The following is a 15889-nucleotide window of genomic DNA, read 5'->3' as shown; positions in this document are numbered from 1 at the left end:
GTCTAAATACTTGTTTTGCATGATGCGATAATAATTGTGTGCTAGTTTTGATGCATTTGATCACATTGCCTAGCTGGTTAAAAATGTAGGTCACCAGCCGCATCATACCACTAGCTCACAACTTCTCACTATTGCAAGATCTCTTCTAGCGAGTTTATCATCGCCACGTTACGCTCCTTCCTCATCAAACAAACTTGGTGGTTCTTTTTATCTAATCCCCTAAGTTATGAAGGTAAATAAGCTAGAGAGCTCAAGGAACTACAATTCTTATTTTTTCAATCATCTAATTTTAATATTTAACAATATATATTTTACTTGTCAACTGTTTCAATCATTCTTTTCTTTTGCCGCCATGAAAATTTGAATTTGATATGTATTTGAACTTGGAAGATTATTGCGACCGTTAGTTTGAAGAGTGGCAGGCCTTCTTTTCTTTTCTGCTGCTTTGGGCAACGGTCTGATTTTTGAACAAGGTTTTTCCTTTTATATTAAGAGTTGTTGGTAAGGATTTAAATACTTTCTTAGGGAAATTTACATACTTTGCACCTAATTTTTTTTTATCTATTTACATATCTCAAACTTATGCTTGCAACGTGTTTGATGTTCTAAACGCATAGATACGAATGTTTATTTCACTGTTTAAAAAAGATGATAATACTACTTTCGGTGTGAAATTGGTCTAATTATTGCGTGCGGAGCTTTGCGTGCGCTCTACGATCACAGCCACACATCGCGGCTGTATGACAGTGGGACCTGCGTGCGCTCTCTGCACGCAATAATCACACGTGAAATTGAGGATATGAGCGATATGTGTGTAAAATAAGTTAAGGTGTGAGATATTAATTAAAGAACTGTGCACTATGTGTGTAAATGATCTCTGTACAATTATTATTATTGCTATTAGAAGGAGGAGAAAAAGTTTGAATGTCAAATTTACATTTGATGTTGGAGATATTTAATTTTAATTTTTAATACTAATTTTTAAAATATTTATAAACTAAATGTATTAGAATCTAAAAAATAATAATAATTGTTAGAGAAGTTATTAGGTGTGGATAGTGAACTCAAAGTTATGCCTACTAACCAATAATAGAAAAATATATATGTGATTATATTAAAATGTATATAATTTTATAACAATGAGTGATTCGCATCCACTATCTATTATTAATAGCTTTTTTCTTAAGATTTTATATGAACTCCTAAATATAAGCTATAGCATACAAGATTTTTTTATGAAAGAAATGGAAATGACCAATCCTACTACTAAAAGAAATGTGAAGATAACTAGTTAACAAATTATTATCTTTTTAAGCATAATTAAAAGCTTAGCAACAACGTTAATCAAGAAGTTCGCACGCAACATTTGATTGGGTAATAGCTAACAATTGAAACTATTTTATATTCTTATTTAACACAAAAGCTTTATTATTTTCTTAATCTTTTACTCACTCTTTTAATCCCTTCTTTAAAAAAAGAAGAGAAAGTCATGATAGAATCTTGTTGGAAAATATACTTGACAGAAAGTGTAACTTTTTCAATGAAAAAAAGGATAAATTTTGATGAAATCTCTATAAGGGGAGAAAATATTACATCATGAATCCTGATGCAAAAATATACCGGAACTCCGATCACTGTCTGTCACGTGTACAGTCCAGTCTCTTAGTAAAAAAACTAAGTAATTTAATATATGATGGGGTCGGACTGTACACGTGTCAGACAATTATTGGAGCACTGATGCATTTTCGCCTCAGGACTCTTGATGTAATATTTTTTCCTATAAGAGATGGCCAATGAAGAAGTCGTCCACATTAAAAAATATAAGAAAAGATGGACAACAAAGAAGAAGAGGTGAAGGTGAACTGAAAATTAGTTAGAACACGAACAAAATCAGTGACATACAATCCTAGAAACTTAAATGACAAAGAAGAGTTGAGGAAGTCATAACCTAGAGAAGAGAAAAATTTATTCAAAAAATATATTTGTTGTTGATTAATAGAATTAAGATCCATGTATGCAAATACAAAATTTTAGATGTAAATTATAAATAGATAAATTTTAGGTTTTACGAGATTTGGATGTTAGAAAGTAAACAATTTTATGTAAATATAAATTCGCCTTTTACATTTTCCCATAAAAAAGATGACTTGAGAAAAAGAAAAGTTGCGATAACGTAAACTAGCTAAGCTAGTCATCAATTGGCTACGCAGACATACCCAACAGAAATCCTCTCTTAAGCAAAGCTGCCATGAGGACCACAGTCTTTATGAATTTATGAGCTACCCATATTATTTCTTGGTGGATGCTTGGTAGCACACTTTTAATAGGATTTAATTATAAATTTCACCTAAATTCAGTCCTATCTCTTCTATTCCGTCTCTTATGTAGCATAAATCCAGATTTATCAAATCCAACTAGGAGGTGAATTACACAGATTTATGTTGCAGTTTCTTTCCTGCTCCATCTCCGCCGCAGACTAACTGAATTACACAGATTCGATAAATCCTATTAACATAAATATTCTGTTGCAGTCTAACACTGTCTTAACGTTATCTGCCTCCAATTTAAACCTAGGATTTATAAAAGTGTCTAAATAATTTCTGACAATTTTAAACCTTTCTTCATAGAAAATATTTCGATCCAATTTAAGAATAAAGAGACTATTTCAACACTTCTACGAACTCTTGAACTAAAATGATCTCATATAAATAGTCAAAAATTATTTTGTCACTTTACTCACATATGATTTGAAATATAAATCATTATAAATGCTTATCATAAAATAATATCTAGGAAAGAGACCCACTAATTATAAGATCTCTCAATTCATCCATTGTTCAAATGCAAAATGGGGCCATGTTTCCTTAGGATGTGTCCACTGCCTAGTGGCATGCACGTGTTTACGCGCAACGGCCAAATCTCCCCAAACTTGTGACCGTTTCTAACGCATCCATTTTCTAATCGACGAGGCGGGTATCGTTGGGAATTATCTCGATCATCTTTTTATTTTTATATTATATTTAAAATAATTAAATTAACATTTAGATGGTTTGAATATTTCTAAAAACATGCTGATTTGCTTTTGAATATAAGGAATAAAAATATGAAAAATGCAATAAATAAATATCTATTAAATAAAAGAAAAAAAGGGATTCCAAATAAGACATGTTTGGACCATGCATGTAATTGTCAAGCTAAATTTCGAACATTTTTGTTTATTGATTTCCTTGATATTAAAGCTAACCCTAACAAGTAGTAAAATCTTGCTTAATTCATCATATAATATATATCATTAATGTAACTATCTTTTCCATTTTGAATAGTTTGAACAATTTTTTTTCACTCGATCTTTGCTGTCATATTAGTCTTTTGCTTCTATTCTTTGTTCATAAGATAAGCAGCCAATGGGTCCATCAAAAGCTTGCGAGGCTCCCTTACAACTACTTAGTCTAGGTAGACTTATTTGTTTACCAGAATGAGTGACTAAATGAATGAATATATTTCTCTCAAGAAAAGTAGTATTTCGTAGCCTTAAACTTTTGAGAATATAAGTCTTGAGTCATATTAAATTTAAATGATTCTGATATAAGATAAATTTATATCTCATATATTTTGAATGAAAAATTTTTTTTGAGGATAGCCTTAAGTTTGCAGTCTCTAAATTTGTAAGTCCTATTGGATCCATATTTGTCCACAACACTTAAGTCAAAGCCCTCACCGAGAGAGAGAGAGAGAGAGAGAGAGAGAGAGGTACTACATAGCTATAGAATTTTATATTCATAATTAAAAAGGATTATAAATCCTTTGCTATTCTTAACTGGTACAATATTTGACAGTTTTATGATAAAAAGTACATCAAGTACATAGAAGTATAAAAAAAGTCAAAAGGTATCACGTTGTATGCAATGACAATCTCATGTTGTCTCTTGTAGCTTATGGGTAAATTATAGATGGTCGTAAAAACTGCTTATTTGAGTGGATCTAATTTGAACTTATTTATTGTTTTTGTTTAATATGTTGTTGTGCCAATTTCATGTCGTGAATCTAACCTGAACTTATTTAATTATCTAAAGTAAACGACATCTGCCATACACGACATAGAGAAAAATTCGTTGCAAATTGAAGTTACTTTTCTCCACTCATGGAAGAACGACATACAAGATTTCTTATATCATTTAAATAGTTAAGAAAATATTTAAGTTTTGATGATCATCAAACACCAACGCATCATCAATCTACTTGTCAGGTTATGCGGATCACTGTTGTTAATAAAAATGCTGATGATGAGGGGACATATGTTTGGTTTGTGAATCTTTGCTTTAGGTAAGGAGGATAAACCATTCTTATTGGTAAGCAACATATAATAGGAAAATTTTATTATCATGTAAAATAGCTTCACTATTAAGATGCACAAGTATAAAAAGCTTTATTGTTACCACACATAAAATAGGGTGCTCATAATCGCTCGAGTGTTTTGATCTCTAACGAGGTACAACTTTTAACTTCTGCCTTAAAACCATTAAAAATCATAAAAGTAACCTTACAACATACATCCCACCTTCAATAGAAACATAAATTTGTGCCATGAAGAAGAATTAATTCCTGAAATCGCCACTTTTATGGATAAAAACTTAAACATAATGATATTGGCTTATCATTTTTGCAGCATTTTTAGTGATCAGAATAACTTGATGATCATTTTTATCATTACCTCATCTGAATCTTATGTTTAATGACACTTCAAAAAAAATGACGGAATGTTGTAATGATGCAAGTGCTTGCTTGATAAAAGTAGAGCAAAGTGAATATTACAATGCCACAATAAGAATAATGGTTTTACTTTGTTGTAAAATGTAAATATCATTTATTTATGTGCATGTCGCATAAATAATAGTGGAGAAATTTGGGGTCAAATGAAGATAAGGATAGAAAATTCAGTTAGGTAGAGATAAGCTTTCATGAACAATGCTTTTTGATTATTTATAATTCAAGTAGCTTTCCAGTTGGTGTATCTACCAGCTGAGAATAGATCTACAATTGTGCTATTCTACTCAACAAACATGTATGATTTATTAGAAAATAAGGAGCTACTAAATTTGGATAGAGTGCAGCATTTAATATCTTATAATCAGGTTTTTCTATAGAAAGGCAGCTTATAAGGTTAAGAAAAACCATGCATTTTACATTTTACAAATACTTGCAATTTTAGAGAAACCATGATAGAACAAAAGCAAGCATTTTACTTTTTAAAAATGCCAAAAATTTTAGGAATATATATAGCTTGTGTCTGAACGAGCCGAACATGAGTAAACAAACATTCATTCGTGTTCAACTTATTTATAAACCGAGCTCAAAAAATTTGTTCATGTTCAGCTTGTTTACTTAACAAACCAAAAGAACACGAGTGTTTTAACAACCCTACTCACAAGTAACAAAGTCTTGCTTAATTCATTATATAATATATATATCATCTTAATGTAACTATCTTGGTCATTTTGATCAGCTTGAGCTATTTTTTTTTGCTCGGATGCATGATTTGATGCTTTCATATTGGTTTATGGTTCTATTCTTCGTTCATAAGATAAACAACAATGAGCCAGTCCAACCTTCTACTTTTAAAGTCATATTTGTTATTCACAAGACTAGACTAGCTTTACTTTTATGGTAAGCAAAATCATCAAATATTTAATTTTTTTTTTTTACGTATTGAACAAATGATTATATTCATGATAGAAAAAATTATTAAATTGCCTAAACTGTGTAAGAAAAAATTGCTAAAATTTATTATTTATATAAAAAAAATCTCAAATTTCAAAGTGGGCGATTATGTACTCCGGACATAAGCTGGTTCTGTCAATATTATTCAGGAAAAACAAATAACAATATGCTTATTGCTCCATACTTCATTATTGAGTTTAATATGATTTAAATAGAAACTACAATATCATTGAACATTAAGGTCATCACCTTATTTTTATTGATAACTTGTGGGAAAAAAAAAATGCCAAAAAATTTTGAATATTAAAGTGTTGAAAGTTTCAAATATAGTAGGAGTTAAATACAAATTAATGAACTAAAATGTAAGTAGCCGTGGCAAGGGGGAGGGGGCACAGGCGACAAAAATCCTAAGGAGGCAACGGTGGTGGTGTTGACGGTTAGCTATGTCAACGATGATGGCCAAGAACCACAACAGTGGTAGTGGGCGATAATAGTTGAGAATCACGAGCACAATAGGAAAAAATTTAGATGTCATCAAATTTGTACAATTTCTAAATGTTAAGAAAAAAGATATAAGAAGATTTTCAAATCCCATAAAATTTTAGTTTGCAATTTGTTTTTTATTACTTGTAATAAAAAACCAGCATGTTGGCATACAAGCAAGAGGTATGCAATGCATCTCTAATCTTTCCAATCAAGCAACCTCGGAATGTAACTATCCTATAATTGAAAGAAAATTAGTATTATGCTTAAGCGTGAGTTCAAGATCCCGAACAATGGTGCATAATAGTGGATAATCTCTAGTTTGATAGTATGGGAGTTTATGACATTGATGATGATGATTTTTAAGATGCATATATATCAATACAACATTGACATCTTATTAACACAAGTTTAAGTCTTCATCATTTGTAATAATAGGAAGGACCGCCACATCATTAGGTGTCCCTTCAATTACAAGTAACAATGCCAAACAAATCATTCTTGGTGCACCAAATAAATTTTCTTTACATCTATTTATAGAATTAAAATGGCCTTCTTAAGTTTGCCATATCTAAATTTGTAAGTCGTGTTTGATCCATATTTATCCATGGACACATCACCGAAGTTTAAACACATAAGGAGAAAGAGAAAGAGAGAGAAAAACTAGAGAGCTCTAGAATTCTATATTTGTAGTAATGGAGACATTTCTGTATAAACCTAAAGTTGTCTTTAACTTCGGTACAATATTTGACAATCTTTCAATAAAAAGTACATCAAATTACATTAAAATACATAAAAGTAAAGGGGATCATGTTGTATCCCATGACAATGTCATTTTGTCACTTGTGGCCAATAAAGTGTTAAGGTTCTCTAAGCAAATTGCGAATATGAAGTAGTCAGCTTTGATACGCCACCAATAAATTTTCATCATTCACCACGGATCTCAAGTCATGACACGAATCTCGAGGCATTATTTTGAGGGAGAAATGCTTAAATTTTGATAAAAAATCATCCAGAGCTCCAATTTCAGCAAACTTATTGTCATACTGACTGACTTGATGAGACAAACATAATGATATCAAAGTTAGTGCAATCTGAGTCAAATCAAGCCCAAATCAAGTGATTAAACCATTATTGAAAGATTTCCGAACGCATTTGAAAAGTTAAATGAATGTCGAATTCAGCGAGTTTATAGTCGAATCGAACGCCTCGACAAGAAGAATCCAATGAGCCCAAAATCACTCAATTCCAACATCATTACAATATCCAAATATCCTTTAAACACCGTCTGATTGAAGAAAGCTATCCAGACTGTTTGATCAAAATAATTACTATTCCTGCATTAATTACACCCAGAACACTATAAATAGAGTCTCACCTCTCTTATGAGGGGGACTTAAGCCTTGAAAGAGAAATTACAGCTTTGAGAAGGAGTTAAAGTCTAGCACCACCGCCGACCGTCGTCGACCACCATAGTTCGTCGTCGACCAATGCCGACCGACGTTGACCACCGCTAACCTCGGTCGACCACCGCCGACCGCCTTCGATCCCTGCCGACCTTTGTCGACTACCATCTATAGTCGATGACCTTCGTCTACTACTGCATATGTAATTAATAGGTATGAAAAATATAATTACCCTTTCTCATTTGTGGGACAAGGGATTTCTGTAATCACCAATCAATAGTGGATTTTCGCAACTATACTAGGCACCGTGATTTTCTCTTTCCGGTTTTTGCACGTTAAAACTTATAGAGTTGTCACTGCTTGTTTCTCTTTCATCTGTGTGCGTGCTGAATTCTCGTACAATGCTAAGTCGATAATTCTTTACTCTACCGCCGCGGATTTTTTAGTATGCATCAAGCTTGATAGCTTGTTGTGACATAATTAGTTATTAAGCAAACTTAATGGTCTTATGACCTGAAAAACAAGTTAGAATTATGAGGCTTGAACTATATATGGTTCGATAAACTGCTTATTTGAGTAGATCTAACCCAAACTTATTCACAGATTTTGTTTAATATGTTGTTGGGCCAATCTCATGTCGTGGATTATTTGGGTGTGTCGTGCTTAATTATCGAAAGTAAATGAAAGGGTTACATGTATGCACCACATGATATAGAGAAAAATTCGCAATAAATTGAACTTATTTTTATTCATTCGTCGAACAAATACAAAAAAATTTTCTTATATCATCTTGGTAGTCATGAAAATATTTAAGTTATGATGATCACCAAACAATAATGCATTACTAGTATGCTTGTCAGGTTAAATGGATTACTGTCGTTAATAAAAATGATGATGATAATGAGTGGGCATATATTTGGCTTGTAGACCTTTGCATTATGCAAGGAGAATAAACCATTCTTACTAGTAAGCAATATAGAATAGGAAAAAAATTATAATCATGTAAATTTGCTTCATTATTAGGATGAACAAGTATAAAAAGCTTTATTTTTCGGGGGTGCTCATAATTGCTTGAGTGCTATGATCTCTAACAAGGTAGAGAATCATATGAGTACCCTCACACCTTACGTCCCACCTTCAATAGAAACAAAAAAAAACTGTGATATGAAGAAGAATTAATTCATGGAATTGCCACTTTTTATGACAAAAAAATTAACATAATGATCGAGGCTTATCACTTTTGCAGCATTTTTAGTGATCAGAATGTCTGGATAATCATTTTTATCATTACCTTATCTAAATCTTATGTTTACTTTGTTGTAAAATGGAATGTTGCAATGATGCAAGCGTTTGCTTGATAATTATAGAGCAAAGTGAACATTATAAAGCCACAATAATAATACTGGTTTTACTTTGTTGTAAAATGTAAATATCATTTATTCATGTGCATATCACATAAATAATGGTGGAGAAATTTGGGTCAAATGAAGATGAGGATAGAAAATTCAGTTAGGTAGAAATATGCTTTTATGAGTAATGCTTTTCTATTATTTAGAATTCAAGTAGCTTTCCAGTTGTTATATCTACCGGTTGAGATAGAATTGCAATTTTGTTATTCTACTCAACAATCATAAGTTATTAGCAAATAATGGTCTGCTAAATTTGGATAGAGTGCAACAATTAAATTCTTATAATTAGCGCAAAAGCATGCATTGTACATTTAAAAATGCCAAAACTTTTTATGTATTTTGTTTATGGTTTCAACAACATTTATTGCTCTGATATTTATAAGAGGGTTAGTATTAGTGCGAAATGATGATTATACTGTTGGCCTTCTTTAATCAGTTGATCTCCAATCAATCAGTTTCATGACATGCAATTGATGAATATCTGAAGGTTCATCTTCTTGATGGTCGACCCCTATCTGAACAGTCTCCAAGTCAGCCAACCTTTGGCTCGGTCAGCCTTTGGGTCGGTTGTCTTTTGGTCGACCGCTCGATCGATCTCCAATCTCTAGTTCTGTTGGCCCTTGGGTATCTTAATTTATTCTCATGAGGCTTCATCTGATAACAAGTGCTCTACTCTGAGTCATTCGATCTGTGAAATATTCCGGTTAAAAAGTTTTTTGATTGTATGTATAATAATTTATTTATCATTTTGTTGATATTACATCAGGACTCCTAACGTAATATTATGTTCGGAGTCCAATAAAATAACACCACGTGGAGGTGACAGAAAAAAAATCGTTTTAGCGTAGGGGTATATTCCCTCCGTGTTATTCTACATTATTCATGTGTTATTGTGGTGATATTCATGTGTTATTTTGTTCTAAGAATATTCTTGGTGTTATAATAACACAATAACATATCAATATCACCACAATAACACCTGAATAATGCGGAATAACACAGGAGTAATATTCTCCTATGTTGCCTGGCCAGATCAAAGGAAAGCGCGTGTGTTTCTTCAAAGCCACATATCCACATATCAGTGGACTCCGAACATAACTTCACGTTAGGATTCTTGATGTAATATTTTTCCCACAATTAATACTATAACCATGAAGGTGATGATTGGCTTGCCTCTTGATTCCCAGCGCGTTTTCATTTTGCTTTCGTGTGCTCGGTTATTTCTTCTACAAACGCCAGTTGGGATTTCTTAATTTTAATTTTATTATTTTAATATTCTTATATACATAATAATTTTTTAGTGATTAAAAATACTTATAAAAACTAAATGAAAGTATTCCGACATAAATTGTATGGGGTAATGCTTGAGAAATTACAAAAAAGATCATAATTTTCTAATAGTCATTATAGAATGCAAGTACCCCTCGTAATTTTTTTCTGAAAAACAGCAAAATATAATGCTGTCAGATGCCATAAAATATGATACATACATTAAGTTAAGAAACCCCCTTTTATATAATGGTATTAAAAAAAAGGGTTCTGCAAATAAAGTGCTATAATGATGCTGACATCAAGTTGGAATAAGTAAATAAGTCATGCTTACACCCAAACCAAGATAATCAATCTTATCTCTAGCTCCCATTTAATTTTCTAGCATTTTTCATGTTCCCAAAGCACCCTCTTGTGGAGTTTTCAGAAAACGGCACTCTTGAATTTAAACTCTTTCGTCCAACAAACCGTACTTTCAGAGGCGCATAGCTCACGCAAAACAACAGCTACCCATTTGGTTCCCCGCTCCGTTAAAAGTTCCTTCCCATCTTACCCTTTAATTCAAAAATTAAAAATCGCTCCTTTATTCTATTTTCTCTTCCTTTCCCCAATCTCTTCTCTTCAGCTTCCTCTTCTTCTCCTTTCAATTCTTACCAACAAACACATTTGCTTCTTTAAGCCTCCAACCTCCAGCCATGAAAGGAAAACATTACGGATAAAACTAGTAGAGTAATGATTCCCACGTCCCCCTTCTCAGAAAAAAATCAAAATCCTTGCTTTAATCCAACTCCAGCCCTGAAAGACGAGCACTGACTCGAGGATTAGTGATTTGGACCACATCCACGCGGGTTGTTACCAAAAGATCATTACCCTTCTACTTTACATTGACAGCCATGACGGCAGTATTGAGATCCCCATCACAAATTCCTTCGGCTCCAAGTTCCCCGCTTTCTTGCTCCTCCAATCATGGCTCTCAGACCCTTTTAACCAACCCTTCTGAAACTTGTGGTGAGGTTGGGGAGGAGGCGGAAAGTAAAAGGGAAGACGGAGGAAGAAGAAGGGAAGAAGAAGTTGGGGAGGGTGAGAGAGAGGTGGAGCAGCTGTCGGTTTTGGCGTTTATACTGACGGTTCTTAGGAAAGTAAGGTGCAGGACGGAGGGGGAGGAGGACGCAGGGGGGATGGAGATCGGTTGGCCGACTAACGTGCGGCATGTGGCTCATGTCACCTTCGATCGTTTTCATGGTTTTCTTGGTCTTCCTGTGGAGTTCGAACCTGAGGTCCCTCGTCGAGCCCCGAGTGCTAGGTTTTTCTTCTTTTTTCCTCATATTGTGCTACACTTTTTGTTGTTTGAGAGGATTTGATGCTATCTTCTTGACTGGAGTTTGGGTTTCAGTTGTTTGAATTGTCATATTTTGGGTCAAACTCGAAAAAGATTTTATTTTTCTTATGCCATGATGGTTTGGAGTTTTTCTCAAATGGATTTAAAGTTTTGGCCTACTTTTGCAATGTTGGGAATGGTTGTGAAGACATGATTTAATGATGCAATGCTCTTTTTTCTTAATTTCTTTAGATGTTATTGTTGATTTTAATAATGACTTTCTGAAATCATTTTGTTGCCCGTTGATGGTTGTTATTCTCTATCAAAATGTATGCCATGTTTTGAATTTTTTTTTTTTTTACCATTATGTCTCATTACCATTATGTCTCATATTCTTCTGTCTCATATTCTTCTCCTCTGAATACTTAAGCATGACTTTTTAATACTGTATCGAATTCTGTAGGATTTATTCACATTCTTGGCATCTTAGATGGATGCTATGTGCTGGCTACTCGTTTCCAATATAAACTTCTAGATTTTATAGAAGCCCTAATAGATTGCTTCCCTGAAGCTCACGAGTGACAAGCTATGTTAGAATTTGTGACCCAAATTCTGCTGTCTGGGTTGAAAGATTGCAGTAAACCATATGCAGCGCAAAAAAAAATTATCTAAAATTTTTTGGGTGTTCTGTTGGAACTAATGATGAATTATCATCAGAAAGTAATTCATTTTGCTCTAATTTATTTGGTATGTCTTCTTTTAATCTTTGATATTTGATGAGAGATCGTTATGCGATTCATTCAAAAAATTTAAGCTAAATATACTCATAAATGTGCAATCATTATTTATACTCTCTTGCATCTTATGAACCTCTTTAAATGCAATCCACTATTCACTTTGGTGCACAAGATCTGTGAATATTATAATTTAATTGCAAATTTAGAGATTTAGAGACTTTTTGTCACTATGCTTTACAGTTTGTGGTTATTTTTAAAGCTATTTTTCCTTAATGTTTGGTTGATGGGGATTGCAAGTTTACATGGGAAAACCTGACGTAGGCATGGAGAAAACTTGAAATATTTACTTGAATGTTTGTCCGCCAATAGTTCTTCATGGTACCTCTTTGGGATTTCTGCTACTTCTGTTTTTATGATAATATTAGGACAATCACAAGGTTATGAAGGGAAATTTGAAGTTATCTCCTATTTGTAACGTAGTGCGAAGGTGTTCGGTGTTTCAACTGAGTCCATGCAGTGCTCCTATGACTGTAGAGGAAATAGTGTGCCAACAATACTCTTGTTAATGCAGAGAAGCCTATATGAACAAGGAGGCTTAAGGGTATGCTTCATTCTGTTAACCTTAATTTATGATATTTTCATTTTTGGTATTATTTATCGCCATACTATTGATCAGGCAGAAGGAATATTCAGAATTAATGCAGAGAATAGCCAGGAGGAGCATGTGAGAGATCAGTTGAATAGCGGAGTGGTGCCGTCAGGGATAGATGTGCATTGTTTAGCTGGTCTGATCAAGGTATAATGCAATTTCTTTCTATCATGTTCTCTTGGTCGAGTCTGTGAATTTGGTTAGATATATCCATCTTTTTCAATATGTTGTATGTTTTATAGCTATGTTGAACTTCGAGCAGTAGAAATCAGAAAAGTATAGAATCTTGGTTGTGGATTATAATTATTGGCCTTATATTATGGGTAGAACTCTTTGGCACAAAGAGGCCAAAGGATTTAAAGTTGATTCTCTTATCGAACTATTTCAAAAGCTTAGAATGTTGGAGAAGACAGAACAAAGGTGTTGTAGCCAATGTTTTAGGTTCCCCTGATCTGAAAGTGTGATATAGTTTCCATGATTTGATCATCCGCTATTAGAGTTTGTGACCCAAATTCTGTTGGCATTGGATAAAAAAGATTAGCGGTGCGACTTATTGAGTGCCACATGAACTAAGCTCATTCATCAAGCATGATTTGTAAATGCAACAAAGTGTGCTTTGCTAGTTAATGTTTATCTAAGTCATGGATGTGGAAGTTCAAATATGGGTCATATGCTCTAGAATTAACTATTGTTGGACACTTAACCAGTTATTCTAAAATCTCAATGTGCAACAATGACTTCTTAGCCAAAGGCTCAGCTCTCGATCCATGGATGCACTATATTGCTTATTTAAACCATGACTCATTGATCAACTATTGTTGAACAATAGAAGCTAGGACTCATCCATTCCTCTTAGGAAAGAGTTTAATCATTGTCATCTAAATTTCATCACCAATGGGGCTGTAAAAAAGAGCTTGTCGTACGTATCTCATTCGGCTCACTAATTAATGCACATTTGATATGTTCGTTAAACAACTGAGCTAAATAATATTTATTAAAATATTTTATATTATTTTTTATGTTTTATTTAAATAACATTAAAATTCATTATTTAAGAATCTTTCGTGCTAAATTTGAGCTGAACATGAGTTTCAAAGGAAAAGATTAATTTGAATCAAGCCAAAAACAAACATTGCTATTCATGCTCAATTTTGAATTAAGAAAATTTGAATGAGCCGAACATGAACTAGCACTCTGCCATTCACGTGCAATTTTGAATAAAGAAAATTTGAACAAGCCGAACATGAACAAGCACTCTGCTAGCTCAAACATTGTTTGTTCACTCCCCAACTCACCATATAAGTTGATACAAGCTGTTTGGCAGATTGCCCATTGTCCTAATTATTTCCAAACAATACCCACCTCTCTCTATTATTTTGTCAAACGCTAATAGGCATCAGAAACCATTCTTGCTTTAAAACTCTGACTATTACAGTGTCCCTCTGAAGTTCTGTTTTTTTTTTTTACTTACTGCTGTTATGATTTCTATCCTTCCTGCTCAAAATAGGCCTGGTTTAGAGAACTTCCATCTGGCGTGCTCGATCCCCTATCACCTGAGAGGGTAATGCAATGTCAAACAGAAGAAGATTGCGGACAACTTGCAGAAAGCCTTCCACCTACCGAGGCTTCACTCCTCAACTGGGCCATAAATTTAATGGCTGATGTCGTTCAGGAAGAACATGAAAACAAAATGAATGCCCGTAATGTCGCATTGGTCTTCGCTCCAAATATGACCCAGGTAATGAAGCATCATCATCATCATCATCATCAGATAGTACCGTTTTAGCATTAAATAATTCTATTTAAAAAATCTTAAAATATTTCATTTTTATGGTGAATTCAGATGGCAGATCCATTGACCGCATTGATGTATGCAGTGCAAGTGATGAATTTTCTAAAGATGTTGATACTCAAGACAATCAAAGAAAGACAAGCTTCTCCAGTGGAGGACTCTAAAACTCCCCCTCCTGATCCTTACGAGGAAAATGGCCATCAAAGTCCTGAACTCCAATTGGAAATTCAACGTGAAGAGATAACAGATCAAGCTTTTGTTTCAGAGGATCCCATCCTTGATGATCAAACTCACCTTCCAGAAGAAAACCCTTCAGAAGATGGCAAGAAGGATGCTGCATTACAGGAGTTGGCAGATCCAGGGATCACTGAATCTTCCACCGCAGAACTAGAAACTGTTACTGAGGTCTTCACTAAAGTTCATGTGAACTCTCGTAGAACGAGAACTGGTCAAGCAAGCAATTCGAAGCAGAAGAAAACTCGAAAGTTTAGCAGACAATCAACCGCTAAATTGAAATCGAGCACACAGGCGGAGAAGTCAAAATCAGCAAGCATTGTTAGCCGTATAAACTCCAAATCAGAACGTGCAGAAGCGTGGAGGTAAAAATCTGATTTCTGTTAGTAAACCATTTGAATTGTGACTGACTTAACGGTCATCTCCCAAGAGGAGGGGGTCTGTGACATACTTATGCTTTTGTTTGTATGCTGCTTGGGTTGGCTGTTTTCTTTTCATGTTTGAATATTTTCCAAACTAACTCTTCCCGGATTTCTGAAAATTATGTTTTCTTCGATGTTTGCTTCTTGATTTCCTCTTATTTCCTTAGTGGATAGAATTGAAGATGTACAGAATCTTAATACTGATTGATGTTTATCTTTGTTGGATCATGTTGATAAGAATTGAGTTTATAGAATGAATCTTTTGTTATTTTTTGTTAGGGATGTATAGCCTAAAATCTTATGCTTATTTTAATTTATTTATTGGTAATTTTAAATAAAGATTTGATTACTGCTAATTTGAATGTAGTTATTTTTCTATTGTTTTGCATGTGGTTATTGAAATAATGAATCTCATTATTTAAGTTTGAATGTTGGCTTGTCAGGGTTGTGTA

At 33.5% G+C, this 15889-nt stretch overlaps 1 protein-coding gene across 1 annotated transcript; it reads left to right on the top strand.

Moving 5' to 3' along the window:
* The first annotated feature begins 10784 nt into the window (after positions 1-10784).
* On the top strand, positions 10785-15556 carry LOC110025302 (rho GTPase-activating protein 5-like). The gene is made up of 5 exons (XM_020725717.1): positions 10785-11588; positions 12821-12941; positions 13017-13136; positions 14497-14727; positions 14833-15556. Exons 1-5 carry the CDS (start codon positions 11179-11181, stop codon positions 15382-15384), a joined length of 1434 nt encoding a protein of 477 aa, XP_020581376.1. The 5' UTR covers positions 10785-11178; the 3' UTR covers positions 15385-15556.
* The last annotated feature ends 333 nt before the right edge of the window (positions 15557-15889 follow it).

The sequence above is a fragment of the Phalaenopsis equestris genome, unplaced genomic scaffold (assembly GCF_001263595.1).
Source record: "Phalaenopsis equestris unplaced genomic scaffold, ASM126359v1 Scaffold000297, whole genome shotgun sequence".
Classification (NCBI taxonomy): Eukaryota; Viridiplantae; Streptophyta; class Magnoliopsida; order Asparagales; family Orchidaceae; genus Phalaenopsis; species Phalaenopsis equestris.
Note: the sequence above shows the minus strand (reverse complement) of the source record. Positions and strands in the feature narration are given on the sequence as shown.

What these genes read in the sequence shown, in the direction of transcription:
- LOC110025302 (XM_020725717.1), top strand. Translation starts at nt 11,179, where the DNA reads ATGACGGCAGTATTGAGATCCCCATCACAAATTCCTTCGGCTCCAAGT. An exon ending in CGTCGAGCCCCGAGTGCTAG is followed by an intron (nt 11,589 to 12,820) that starts GTTTTTCTTCTT and finishes TTTGTAACGTAG; the next exon opens with TGCGAAGGTGTTCGGTGTTT. An exon ending in TCGCTCCAAATATGACCCAG is followed by an intron (nt 14,728 to 14,832) that starts GTAATGAAGCAT and finishes TGGTGAATTCAG; the next exon opens with ATGGCAGATCCATTGACCGC.